The sequence below is a fragment of the Actinia tenebrosa genome, unplaced genomic scaffold (assembly GCF_029948245.1).
Source record: "Actinia tenebrosa isolate PJP-AT-01 unplaced genomic scaffold, QUT_ActTen_1.0 PGA_scaffold3__52_contigs__length_22856419, whole genome shotgun sequence".
Classification (NCBI taxonomy): Eukaryota; Metazoa; Cnidaria; class Anthozoa; order Actiniaria; family Actiniidae; genus Actinia; species Actinia tenebrosa.
The window spans coordinates 1687469-1701982 of NW_028292580.1; the positions used below are offsets into that span (position 1 = coordinate 1687469).

General features: G+C 46.1%; 3 protein-coding genes across 3 annotated transcripts; all 3 read left to right on the forward strand.

Moving 5' to 3' along the window:
* Nucleotides 1-200: 200 nt before the first annotated feature.
* LOC148907648 (uncharacterized) lies at nt 201-3809 on the forward strand. Its single transcript, XM_089035682.1, has 3 exons — nt 201-262; nt 354-3679; nt 3777-3809. The coding sequence occupies exons 2-3, from the start codon at nt 452-454 to the stop codon at nt 3807-3809; spliced, it is 3261 nt and encodes a 1086-aa protein (XP_088891808.1). The 5' UTR covers nt 201-262; nt 354-451.
* LOC148907649 (uncharacterized) lies at nt 3692-5541 on the forward strand. The gene has a single exon (XM_089036114.1). It carries the CDS (start codon nt 3824-3826, stop codon nt 5249-5251), a length of 1428 nt encoding a protein of 475 aa, XP_088892240.1. The 5' UTR covers nt 3692-3823; the 3' UTR covers nt 5252-5541.
* Nucleotides 5542-6783: 1242 nt separating this feature from the next.
* Nucleotides 6784-14010, forward strand: LOC148907650 (uncharacterized). Its single transcript, XM_089035683.1, has 3 exons — nt 6784-6867; nt 6952-13857; nt 13932-14010. Exon 2 carries the CDS (start codon nt 7139-7141, stop codon nt 13613-13615), a length of 6477 nt encoding a protein of 2158 aa, XP_088891809.1. The 5' UTR covers nt 6784-6867; nt 6952-7138; the 3' UTR covers nt 13616-13857; nt 13932-14010.
* Nucleotides 14011-14514: the final 504 nt, after the last annotated feature.

Consider the following 14514-nt stretch of genomic DNA (forward strand, 5'->3'; position numbering starts at 1 on the left):
GCATGTTCAGCTCACCGGGTTTTGGTGTTGTATAGTTAAGGCAATACACTAGTCATACTTAGGGACCAGTCATTGTTTACAGGGGGTGAAGAGTCTACGGTCACTTGACACTCATAATAACATTAACATCAGGCCACCGGAAACGGTGACATGAGGTCATCTGATATTCTCGAACAATCGTTGACTCACGAGGAACACGTTCATATTGTTACCGTTCTTTTATATCATTTATAAGCATTTAGGACCTGATTACTTCTTTGTTGTAAGTACCTTATGATTCAATGGGACTATTATAGCATGTTAATCACGAATTACCATTTATATATCATGTATTTGTAATCATTATTTTGTAGAATCACTTCTGCATCGTCATCGTAATAAAATAGACAATACGAGCATCGAGGGGTAATTCTTCATGCAGAAGTGATTTAACAAAACCAAAATAGTAACTATGGTCATAATAAGTTGCTCTGTCCCGTCGTGTGACTTCAAAACGGCCGATGGCTCAGAAGAATTGGTCATCGCCATACTAAAGAACCACAACCTAGCACATCAAACCAATCAAGCGACGGCCGCTGTACCAGCGCCCACGCCAAGCGTACGTGCCCCGTCCCTTGATCGACCAAAAATTGATGTCGGCATATCGACAGAAGAATGGAACATTTTTGTGAGAAGATGGAACGTCTTCCGCACTGGCTCAGCCATCAACGAGGCCACAGCACCGGCCCAGCTGTTCCAGTGCGCAGGTCCCCAATTGGGAGATAACATCCTCAAAACGAATCCAACCGCCACCTCTGGCACTTTGGAGCAGTTACTAGACACGATGCGCTCCCTAGCAGTCATTCCTGTGGCAACCGGCGTATTGAGAACTGAACTACTTCAGCTTCGACAAGAGCGCGACGAACCATTTCGCTCCTTTGCCGCCAGAGTCAGAGGAAAGGCAGAAACATGCGAATTCTCCTCAAAATGCGAATGTGGAAAAGACGTCGATTACACGCCTCACATGTCACGTGACGTCCTCCTAAATGGGATCGCCGACCCAGATATACGCCGCGAGATCCTGGGAACCAAAAAAATTATCCAAACACCAGTGAACGAGGTAATCTCACTCGTCGAGAGCAAAGAAAAGGCCCGCAATGCGTTACCGTCATCTAGCCTATCAGCCATGTCGTCGTTCCGTCGCCAACAGAACCCACGAACTGACACCCCGGCCACAACTCCACCACCGGTACCATCTCCCACAGACCAGTGTAAAGAGGCTACATGTCCGGACTGCCAACAAAGGTTCAAAATATACACGGTAGGAGCAAGGGGCTGGAACACCAAGCCCCATCAGGTCTGCATCACCTGCTATCGAAACCGTCGCCGCAGCAAACGCACGCGAGGAACGCCCTCAGCCTCGACATCCGCAGTCCACGCCAGCCAAGACCCCGAACAGATCTCTCAGATGGCGGCACTCCATCAACATCCAGTCCGCCCTACACGACCAAAGCGTCGACAAAGGAAACGGCGAAGGACGACACACAGTTCCACCGACAACCACGCGCCGATTGCACTCGACCATCATATCTTCTCAAAGGGTGAATGGCGCCGGGCACGCCTCCAAGCTCATCCCACGATCAGCATCAAGATCAACGCCGATTCCCCAGCAACCGATACCAGCAGCAGTCAAGGGAGTACGTACACACCTCAAGCTGAAGTATCAGCCGTCGCCGATACCGGAGCACAGTCAGACCTATGGTCCCTAACAGACTTCCTGGCCAGCGGATTCTCGCGGGACATGCTAACCCCCGTCAGCCTCAGTCTATCGGCAGCCAACCGTTCACCGATCCCCATAGAGGGTGCTTTCTTTGCCAAACTTACCAGCAGGAATAGCACCGGAAGAGAGGTAACATGCCGCTCTATGGTATACGTCAGCAGCGCAGTGAACACCATGTATCTATCATGTGAAACGCTATTCAACCTAGCAATCTTGCCACAAGATTTCCCAGCAAGTGCCCGCAGCTCACATGTAAAATCCACGAGCCAAAACACAGACGCAGCCAGCCACGCCTCAGATGACGCATGCTCATGCCCTCGTAGAGCAACAGCCCCCAGCCGACCGTCGGAACTGCCGTTCCCATGCACACCTGAAAACAATGGAAAGATGAAAGCTTGGCTCTTGGACAGATATGCCTCATCCACTTTCAACACATGCCCTCACCAAACTTTGCCACGTATGGAAGGACCAGCAATAGAGATTCACGTTGACCCCAACGCAACTCCAAAGGCCTGCCACACCGCAGCTACTATACCCATCCACTGGCAGCAACAGGTGTACGACGACCTCATTCGCGACGAAGCTCTCGGTGTCATCGAAAGAGTGCCATATGGCGAGCCTGTCACATGGTGCCACAGAATGGTCGTCACTAGAAAACATGATGGTTCACCTCGCCGCACTGTCGACCTGTCACCACTGAATAAATTCTGCCAACGTGAAACATTTGCTACCGAATCGCCCTTCCACCTTGCACGCCGGGTACCCAAGGACAGTTGGAAAACGGTCACCGATGCCTGGAATGGCTACCACAGTGTCCCTCTACGGCAATCTGACCGCCATCTAACAACGTTCATCACACCCTTTGGGCGCTGGCGCTACACGAGAGCACCACAGGGATTCCTCTCATCTGGTGACGGATACAACCGTCGCTTTGATGCCATCCTCTCTAGCTTCGACCGCAAGGAACGCTGTGTCGATGACTTGATACACCACGATGCTACCTTGGAGCAGCACTGGTGGCGGACCATCGACTTGCTTTCACATCTGAGCCAAACCGGAGTCGTATTGAACCCAGACAAGTTCCAATTCGCCAGCAAATGCGTTGACTTTGCAGGCTTCAGGATCTCTGACTCTACCATCGAGCCGCTACCGAAGTACCTGGACGCCATTCGGGACTTTCCCTCGCCCTCTTCTACTACAGACATCAGGAGCTGGTTTGGGCTCGTGAACCAAGTAGCCAATTATGCACAACTACGTGACACAATGTCCCCATTCAAGCCATTCCTCAGCCCTCGGTGCAAGTTCTCATGGTCTACAGAACTTGAGGACGCCTTCCAAGCCTCCAAACAGGCCATAGTCGATGCCATCCGCAAAGGGGTCGAGATATTCGACATACAGCGTCGTACATGCCTGCGTCCTGACTGGTCCAAACGTGGGATTGGGTACTTCCTACTCCAGCAACATTGCGACTGCCCGTCCGGAATACCCGACTGCTGCCCAGGAGGATGGAGGATCACCCTAGCGGGATCACGCTTCCTATCCCCTGCAGAGCAACGCTATGCAGCCATCGAAGGTGAAGCCCTCGCTGTCGCATGGGGCCTCGAGCAGACCCGCTACTTTACACAGGGATGTGACAACCTCGTGGTAGTAACTGACCACAGGCCACTGACCAAAATCCTTGGCGACCGCACGCTCGACGAGATAACTAACTCGCGGCTCTTCAGACTCAAACAGCGAACGCTCCCATGGCGCTTTGACATTGTGCATCTACCAGGCAAGCTAAACCACGCAGCCGACGCAACCTCACGACACCCATCGCCATCGGGATCATACAGCTCACCAGACAAACAAGAGTCGATGTTGATGGCCTCAATCCGCAGTGAAGCAATACAACTTGGCATGATCTCATGGGCGCACATAGTACAGCACACGGCCACCGACTCGTCACTCAGCCGCCTGCTCAACATCATCGAGCAAGGTCATCAAGCGTCCTATCAAACCGATCCTGAGCTTGCAGCCTTCTGGCCACTGCGCGAGTCCCTCTATGTGAAACATGGTGTTCTCATGTACCAGGACCGGGTTGTGATCCCCACATCCCTTCGCCCACAAGTCTTACAGCATCTCCACGCAGCACACCAGGGTACCTCGACTATGGAACAACGCGCCCGCATGATCGTCTACTGGCCCGGAATGACAAAGGACATAAAGTCAACCAGAGACAGATGCGTGGATTGTAATAGAAACGCACCCTCACAGGCGTCACCACCGCCCATACTATCACAACCGCCCTCAACCCCATTTGAAGCAGTGTTCGCAGACTTCTTCACCTACGGAGGCCAACACTACCTTGTGGTGGGAGATCGCCTGTCAGGTTGGGTGGAGATATTTGGCTCACCTTCCAGCACCAACCTCGCAGGTGCCAATGGTCTGATCCGCCATCTTCGATCATTCTTCGCTACCTTTGGAGTACCCGAAGAAATCTCTAGCGATGGGGGACCGGAATTTACAGCAGGATGCACAGAAGTCTTTCTGCGCCACTGGGGTATACAGCACCGCCTCTCCTCTGCTCACTTTCCCCAGTCCAACGGCAGAGCGGAAGTAGCCGTCAAGACCGCAAAACGTCTTTTGATGTCTAACACAGGGCCATCTGGGAACTTAAACCATGACCGCTTCCTGCAAGCCATGCTACAGCTGCGAAATACGCCCGACCCAGACTGCAGCCTCTCACCAGCAGAAATTGTCTTTGGACGTCCACTACGCGACACCCTATCCTTCGCCAACCGATTGGAGAAGTACTCAAATCCTAATATTCGACCACTCTGGCGCGAGGCATGGACAGCAAAGGAGGAGGCCCTGCGCACCAGGATGTCACGATCAACAGAATCTCTCAAAGCGCACTCTCGGCCTCTACGCCCACTATCGGTCGGCGACAAGGTCTTCCTTCAGAATCAACAAGGACCTCACCCAACCAAATGGGACCGCTCTGGCACTATAGTCGAAACAAGGACACATGACCAGTACATGGTAAAAGTGGATGGCTCGGGACGACTAACGCTACGAAACCGTCGCTTCCTCCGTGCATACACGCCTGCAACACCACGAATCGTCACAGAGCCTTCCCCACACAGACAACAAGACAAAGAGTCAGCTGAACCAAAACCAATTCCACCCGCTCAGCCGTTACACAACACTGCAGCACCCCAGGAAATTCAGCAAGACCAAGATCCACCCCCCCTCATGGAGAACAAAGCTCACGCACCATCAGACGAAGAGGCCGCCTCACCCGTGACCCCAAGTGTCGACCCATCCCCGGAACCATCACCACATCAACCAGATCAGCAGACACCAATTCACCGCCCTCGACGAAACTGTGGCCCACCCAAACGGTACGAGCCTGAATCTGGCAACTGGATCCAGCACTCAGCCTGCTCATCCACAATGCCTTATGGACTCCCAGTCTTGGGGGGGGATGAAGAGTCTACGGTCACTTGACACTCATAATAACATTAACATCAGGCCACCGGAAACGGTGACATGAGGTCATCTGATATTCTCGAACAATCGTTGACTCACGAGGAACACACGTTCATATTGTTACCTGTTCTTTTATATCATTTATAAGCATTTAGGACCTGATTACTTCTTTGTTGTAAGTACTTTATGATTCAATGGGACTATTATAGCATGTTAATCACGAATTACCATTTATATATCATGTATTTGTAATCATTATTTTGTAGAATCACTTCTGCATCGTCATCGTAATAAAATAGACAATACGAGCATCGAGGGGTAATTCTTCAGGGGGGGGGGGTGCAAATAGAGGGTGGGGCATCATTTTTTTTTGCTTCACGAAGGACAGGTCTAAGAGAGACAAAGGGAAATTATGGGGGAGGGTCATGAACTGGTCCCTTACTTATAGGAACTCTTGTAAATTCAGTAGACCTAATCAGCTTTGTATGTAATTTGCACAATTTAAACCATGTGATGTTTACATGTTCCCTGGACAATTGTTCACATGGTTTTAAGTGTACAATTTACAAAGAAAAATTAGGTCTATTACAATGCATTGATTAGGTCTATTACAGTGCATTGATGATATCTGTAGAAAAGGCTGGATAGCTTTGAAAAATGTTTTAAAAAACTCAAATAGTTAATGTGAGTGCCTAGACTGTAAAAATCAAATGAAATATTGAAATATATGAAATACTAAGTTCATTACTTACAAACATAATATGTTTGTAAACATAATAAAACATCATTTTCCTCACTCTAGTTGTCAACACTGTGTATTCTCTACATTTCATTCTCTAGGTATAAACCCAACCTCCCCGAGTATTTCCTATTTATACCAAGGTCTTAAAGAAGGTAATCTCCATTGCAGCTTTTCTTAGTGTTTTTATGAAAGTCTTTCCTCGTAAATAGCTGCTGCTAAAACATTTGCACTTTGTGCAAGGAATGACAAAGAACAACCAATCAGTACAAGCAAAATTAAGATTCAAATTAAGATTTTATTATGTGATAAAAACTGATACAGTCATTAATGGTGTATCTTATATATGCTTGCTTCTAGCTTATTATTTTATTATTTCTCTGTGGAAATATTCTAAGGATCGATTTAAGGAAATCTTTGCACATCTAACAGCAAGAATGTTGTCAAATAAGATAAGCAAAATACTAAAATATCAGAATAGGAATTAATTATCTTGATTTAGATTTTTAAAATAAGTAATTGCAGATTGCTCATGATCAGAGGAACTTATGACTGGATAAGATGTATGGCACTAGTTCCGGTGACATAAGCTTTTGCTATCTATAGAGCGAATTCGCATATCGCACTTTGCCAATGAGTTCTGAATACGCAAATCAGCTGTGTATATACAAAAACTACCACGAGAAGCCAAAAAATAACCGCACAACGAAATAAGCTGTAACATAACCTATATTTCTTAAACTTAACTATCATCGACTAACCGCACAACTACAAAATTATTGCACAAATCGTACTCACCTATCCTTGTAAGATTAAGAATTTCCGCAGACTAGAGGCCCCGCAGGCGCCATAAATATTTAACATCAAGAATCAGTCGAGCGTGCATCATTAACTTGTAAGTAGTTTTCTTTTTTTTTCTTTTTCCTTTTTAATTTGTCCCTTTTTGTGAAGCTTATTAATTATAAGTTGTTTGTTGTAGCGAATCGTACAATCTTCCGTGTAATTGTCGAACAATTGTCAAGCTGGAGCTAATAAATACGTATGTTGGAGTCAATGTGTACGAAGACTCGACTATTTATGTAGTTGGAGACTACATTCATTCGAAGTTAATGTCATTTATCATTGACTTTGGTTATCGAAATCGCCGAAATTATCTAAACTAGAAGATGTACGACCAGGATGGAAGAAATTTGGATGAATTTGGTGAAGATTTAAGAGAGAGATTTGAGAGAGTAAAATCAGTCCACGAGCAAGTACATGAAGAATCGCACGTGCGACACAGGGAGCCCAACCAGAAATTCCAAGAAATTAAGGGAGCAATGTCAGCAAAACCAAGCGTAGAGAATGGTGGAAAAAAGGTGACATGGCCATCATTAACGCAAGATTTAGTTGGTTTTGGTGCTGAACAACGAGAGCCCGATGTTAGAAGATCTTCGAGAGTTAGAGAACCAAAGAAATTTGGCGAAGAAGAAGTCAGAGCCGAACGAGCGATTCGGTATAGACGTAGTAGATCAGGATATCTTGGAGAGCTGAGGAAGAATTGGAACAGAGTACAAGAATTGATGAAGAGCCCTGAAGTCGACGTGGTAACACTAGAAGATAGTGTCCAAAAGTACAACGAAGCGTTCAGGAAGTTTGTCGATGCCCACGAGATATGTATGGAGATTGAAGATGACGAAGAGAGGAGAACACTGTTAATGGATAGTTATGAAAACCAGAGAGACATGAAGTGGCAGATAGAAAACTTGTTGAATGAGTGGAGAGCCAACAAGCAAAGACCAAAGTCCCCATCCGAATCTGGATTCAGTCGTGCTTCTAGTTCGTCTAGTATAAAAGAGAAAACGAAATTTATGGAAGAAGCGAGACTTAGAGTAAATGCGCTGAAGCAGAAACAAGATTTAGATCGCCAAATGGAGCAGATAGAGAAGCAAAAGGCAGAACTTAGCAGAAAAATCGAGCTGATAGACGCGGAAACCCAGGCGAAGCAGGCTGCTCTAGAATTGATGCTAGAACAATACGTTACGGAAGAAAACGTCGAACATTCCCGTTGGGAAAGCGAGAACCACATTGAGATTACGCCCCAGTTCAGCCGCCCACTGCCTCAATCCCCATTGAAAAGAGATGACCAGTATTCCAAGAAAACTTTCTTACCTGTAGTGACTAGTGAATTCGCGATGAAAAGTACGCACATGCAGGTTCCTGATCCACTTCCATCGTGTCACCACACCATTCCCAGTGTTTATACTAATTGTTGTTATACGAGCCCGAAAATGGCGTCGACACCCGTTACCCTTACAGAGAAACTCACTAGCTCGCCGCAAGTGAGCCAAGGGATGGCGCTGAGAGCATCGGCGTCGCCGTATGTTCCAGCTGTTCAGAATCCAACGCCGACAGAGTTTCGTCCCTCGTATACCCCTCCATCACTACCCAGAGAAAGTTCCATGGTAGACGCTTGGACGACGATAGCGCAAGCAATCAAACAAGGTCCGTCCCTACCGAAAGTGGAATTAATGAAGTTTAGTGGAGACCCCCTGGAGTACGCAGAGTTCGTTACGAATTTCAAGGATAACATCGAAAGTCAAGTGTCGGACGAGTCGCAGAGACTTACCCGTTTACTAGCACAATGCGTAGGAAAGGCGAAGGAAGCAATTAGAAGCTGCGTGAACCTCCCGGTATGCGAAAGATACGTTGAAGCGTGGCGAACTCTACATCAGAACTTTGGACAGCCGCACATGGTAGCTGAATCTCACGTCAGGAGACTGAAAGAGATTCTGATCAGAAGAGCTGACGCTAGCAGCCTGATGGAGTTCGCGAGGAAGCTGGAAGACGCAAGGAGAGTGCTTACTAACATGGGTTTCAGTTATTCAAGTCGCTTGGACAACGAAGAGACCATAGTCATGCTGATGAGAAAACTGCCAGACGAAGGCTTAAAGAGGAAATGGGCCGACAAAGCTGGAGATCTTATCAAGATAAAGGGCAGAGCTGAGTATGCAGACTTCGTCCAGTTCGTTAAGAATACAGCGGACAGAATTAACAACAGATACGGACAGGAACTAAGGGTGACTTCCTCGACGACAGAAAAGGAAAGAAGAGATCCAAAGAAAGAAAGATCTGACCAAAGATATAAAGTCACGACCTTAGCAGCCGTTCAAAGTGATCAGAGCCAATGCCCATCTGCGATCGCTCACAAATGCCCACAATGTTCAGGACCTCACGGAGTTTGGAGATGCTGGAAATTCAAAAGTTCTTCTCTAAAAGATCGTCTTAAGACGGTGAAGCAACACGGTCTTTGCAGAGCCTGCCTTGAAGAAGGACACTGCGCCAAGTCGTGTACAAAGGGATTCAAGTGTAGAATCTCAGGATGCGGTAAGGAGCATCACTACTTGATTCACATCGAAGACAGCGAAGGAGATCGCGTGAAAGACAACAGCAATTCAACTCGGAAGAGCGTCGAAAGAAATGTACAAGTAAGAGAGGCGACATCAGGGAGTCAGGAAAGAACAAACTCAGTAAAGACAACTAGTCAGTCAACGCCTTCGACCGTCTGCCCAAATGCTATAGCAGTAGAGCCAAGTGATCCCGTCACAGTCAGCGCACTAGAAGTTTGCAGACCGAAAGTATGCTTCAAGGTTGTACCTGTCAAGGTCAGCACCCCTCAGAGTGACAAGCAGATCATCACATATGCATTCTTTGACAGTGGTTCGGACGCAACCCTCTGTATGGAGAGCTTAATAGACGAATTAGAGATCAAAACCAAGAGGCAAGCAAGATTTACGATGTCTACCGTCAATTCGCAGGAAAGGAAATGCGGATATGAAATAGACTTAAGAGTAGAATCTTTGGCTGGAGACGCACACTTCCGTTTAGAGAACGTACTGACCACGAGACATCTTCCTGTTCTGCCGAAGCATGTGGCGACCAATGAAGAAATAAAGAAATGGCCGCACCTTAAAGATCTTACCCTAAGAGAAATCGACAGAAGAAGGGTAACCATCCTCATCGGTAGCGACCGTCCAGATATTATAGAGAAAGAACTGGATAGAAGAGAAGGTGGTAAGGGAGAGCCTTTTGCGGTGAAAACCCCCTTCGGTTGGACTGTCTATGGACCTATAGTAGAATCTACAGAAAGTCAAGTGAATGTGAGTCTTACTAGCACCGAACACGAGAAGCTAAACCTTCAAATAGAACGCATGTATAACGACGAGTTCGGGAACTCTTATAATGACGCAGATGAAGGTATGTCCATCGAAGACCACAGAGCGAAAGATATTATGGACAAATCAGTAAAGTTAATTGACGGACATTATCAATTAAGACTTCCATTTCGTCAAGATCGCCCGATTCTTCCAGATAGCCGAGCGACCGCGGAAAGGAGATTAGAATGGTTGAAGAAAAGGATGCAGAAAGATGAAAAATTTAAAGAGAAGTACAATCAAGTCATGGAAAAGTACAAAAGTGAAGGTTCTTCGAGGGAAGTGCTGGAAGAGGAACTCCATAACCTGAAACCAGTATGGTACTTGCCTCACCATGCAGTTTGGCATCCGAGGAAACCAGAGGAACCGCGAGTAGTGTTCGATTGCGCCGCCAAGAGTGGAGGTACTTCGTTGAATGAACAGTTACTTCAAGGACAAGAGAATACAAGTCCGTTGATTGAAGTAATCCTAAGATTCAGAGTGAACGAAGTTGCTGTGGCAGCAGATATTAAGAGAATGTTTCATCAAGTCCACGTAGTGCCAGAGGACCGCGGCGCATTGTGTTACCTATGGTGGCCAAACGGAGATTTAACTAAAGAACCCAAAGTTCACCAAATGCTCGTACATATATTTGGTGCAACATCATCGCCGAGCATCGCTGGATATGCACTGAGAAGAACCGCAAAGGACAACGAGCACGACTTCATGCCAGCGACCATCGATGCTGTGTATAAAGATTTTTACGTTGACGACTTGTTGAAATCGTTTGCTGATGTTGATCGAGCTATACGAGTGAGCAAGCAGTTACAGACCTTGCTAGCTAGAGGAGGATTCAAGTTAACAAAGTGGATGTCCAGTCATCGCCAAGTTTTGTCAGAATTTCCAGTAGAGGAACGCGCACCAGCGATCAAGGACTTAGATTTAGCGTCAGAAAGTCTACCTGTAGATAGAGCCCTGGGAATCCACTGGGACGTAGAACAAGATACCTTTAACTTAGTTACGAGTAGCAAGGCACGTCCGGAGAATCGAAAGGGCGTCCTGTCATCAGTTGCAACTGTTTATGATCCCCTCGGGTTTGCAAGCCCTCTTCTCCTACCTGGTAGAGAAATAAATCAAGAACTTTGCCATAGGAGATATGACTGGGACGAGAATCTCCCACCAGATATACTTGCCAGTTGGATAGAATGGAAAAAAGGACTTGCAAGTTTGAAAGATCTAAGTATTCCACGTTGCTTCAAACCAAAGAACTTTGGTACTGTAGTGAGGGCGGAGCTCCACCATTTTGCTGACGCTTCACAAGAACATGGTTACGGAACGGTTTCCTACCTGAGACTGATAAACGAAAGAGGTCAGATTCATTGTAGCTTTGTGATGGGAAAGTCTCGTGTTAGACCTTTGAAGAGCACAATGACCGTACCCAAGCTGGAACTTACAGCCGCAACCCTGCTTGTTCAGATGAATAAGTTGATTGTCAGAGCGTTGCAAAGAAGACTCAGGATTGACAACGTCAGTTATTGGACAGATTCTATTATCGTTCTTAGATACATCTTCAACGAAGTGAGAAGATTTACCACCTTCGTCGCAAATCGTGTTGCCATTATTCGACAAGAATCGGTTCCAGAACAGTGGAAACACGTAAGATCCGAGCTTAATCCAGCTGATTATGCTTCAAGAGGGATCAAGGCAACAGAATCAAGAAAGCTGCAGATATGGAGACAAGGACCAGAGTTTTTGTGGACGGAAGAAGAAGAATGGCCTCCACAGCCACCAGAGATATCGGCAACATTGTCAGAAACGGATGAAGGAGTTAAGAAGGAGAAAGTGACAGTCGGAGCAACGACGCTGCAGAAGGACTTTTGGGACTCACTGTTTCGCAAGTACTCGACCTGGAACAGGCTAAGAAGAGCAGTTGCATGGCTCATCAGAGCTGTTCGTAAGTTGATTGAAGCTTGGCCGCGTAAAGCTGAGCGCGACAGCGCCAAGAGCTTGCGACCCAGTCAGGAGACCTTGTCAGTTTCGGAAGTTGAAACAGCGGAGAGAAGAATCGCGAGATTCATCCAGAAGGAGTCGTTCTTAAATACTCAAGACAGTGAAGTAGGAATCTTGAGCAAGGAAGTTAAAGAACGATTCATCCACCTGAAGCCAATTTTAGAAGACGGAGTGATTCGGGTAGGAGGGAGATTAGATCGTTCACATCTGTCCTATGATGCGAAGCATCCCATCATCTTGCCTGGAAAACATCCAGTAACAGAGCTGATAATACGTCATTATCACTATCGCAATGGTCACGTTGGAACCAATCAAGTATTAGCCGAGATACGACAACGTTTTTGGATAATAAGTGGAGTGTCGTCGGTTGGAAGAGTCTTACGCAAGTGCCACGAATGCAGGCGTCAGAATGCTAGGATGGGAGAACAGATTACAGCTCCACTACCTGAAGTGAGATCGTCTTCGGACGGACAAGAACTAGTCTATCCGTTTGCCGCAGTCGGCTTAGACTACTTTGGACCGCTGTACGTCAAAATTGGACCAAATACAAGATCCAAGAGAGATCCTGCCTTGAACAAGCGATACGGTTGCATATTCACGTGCCTAAGGTACAGAGCAGTCCACATCGAGGTGGCACAAGACTTATCTACTGATAGTTTTATCAACGCAGTGATACGTTTCGTTAGTAGACGTGGACCCCCAAGAATCATATACAGTGATAACGGCACTAATTTCAAGGGAGCAGAGTTAGACGTCATCAAAGCAATGAAGACGTGGAACCAAGATCGGATACAGAACGAGCTGAATCAAAGAGATGTACAGTGGAAGTTCAATCCTCCCGCAGCGAGTCACCAAGGTGGCGTTTGGGAACGTCTTATCCGATCAGTCAGAAGAATTCTACACTCCATGTTGGGAGAGCGTCTTGTAAATGATGAAACGCTTCACACATTCTTAACAGAAGTAGAGAAGATCATGAATGACAGACCCATAACGAACGTCTCAAGTGATCCCCGAGATTTAGAGGCACTCACACCAAACCACATATTGCTACTCCGCAAGAACACATCCCTACCCCCAGACGAGATAAAGGATGTCGACAAATATAAAGCAAGATGGAAGCACGCCCACCTGTTAGCAAACGAGTTTTGGCAGCGATGGACAAAAGAATACCTGCCGATGCTGCAAGAGCGACAGAAATGGCTACGAGAAAAAGCTAATTTCAAGGTTGGCGACTTAGTCCTCTTAGCAGACAAGAATACCCCAAGAGGTCAATGGCCAAAGGCATTGATTCAACAGACAATGCCGGATAACGACGGAGTTGTAAGACAAGTGATCGTGAGGACGGCCGATGGAGAGTACCGCCGAGACGTGCGAAAGCTTTGTATGCTAGAAGAAGAATTGTTGAAGACCAAGACTGAAGCCGAGGACCAAGCAAGAAGCAGTCCGCAGAAGAAAGAGTAGCCACAAAAGTGAACACGAAGGAATGAAAGCATTCAAGACTTGAACTGTTTATAATTAAGTTACAAGAGACGTTAAAAAGTGTTAAGTAATTTAGTAAATGATTGTGTTTAGATGGGCAGAAAAGACCCAGAATAGTCTTTGGCGGGGGAGCGTGTAAGATTAAGAATTTCCGCAGACTAGAGGCCCCGCAGGCGCCATAAATATTTAACATCAAGAATCAGTCGAGCGTGCATCATTAACTTGTAAGTAGTTTTCTTTTTTCTTTTTAATTTGCCCCTTTTTGTGAAGCTTATTAATTATAAGTTGTTTGTTGTAGCGAATCGTACAATCTTCCGTGTAATTGTCGAACAATTGTCAAGCTGGAGCTAATAAATACGTATGTTGGAGTCAATGTGTACGAAGACTCGACTATTTATGTAGTTGGAGACTACAATCCTTAACAATCCTAATAAGCAAAACCTGAGAAACTGAAACAGTTTTGACAGCTACGAGGTTAGAGCTGACTAAAGAAGTAAAGTATATGTAAGTAAAGTAAATGTTACAGTTAATTTCGTTGTGGGTTTTTTTTTTTTTTTTTTTTTTTTTTTCATTTTCGTGTTAGTTTTTCTAGATACACAGCTGAATTAGCATATTCAGAACTCATTAACATGGCACAATGCGATTTGCGAATTCGCTCCTATGTGACAATCAAATAAAACAAATTGTAAAAAAACTTTTGTTGAAGCATGAAGGTCACTCCTCATTGTCTAAAGAAGTGTCCAGTGTACTGTCACTACCATGTTTGGGGAGTGCTGATTTTAGTTTATGTGTGCAATCATCTTACATCGGGATAAAACTGGTCTTCTTGTTGGATCCCAGTTTCCTTTATTACCAGAGCTGGCACATCAGAAATGTAAGCA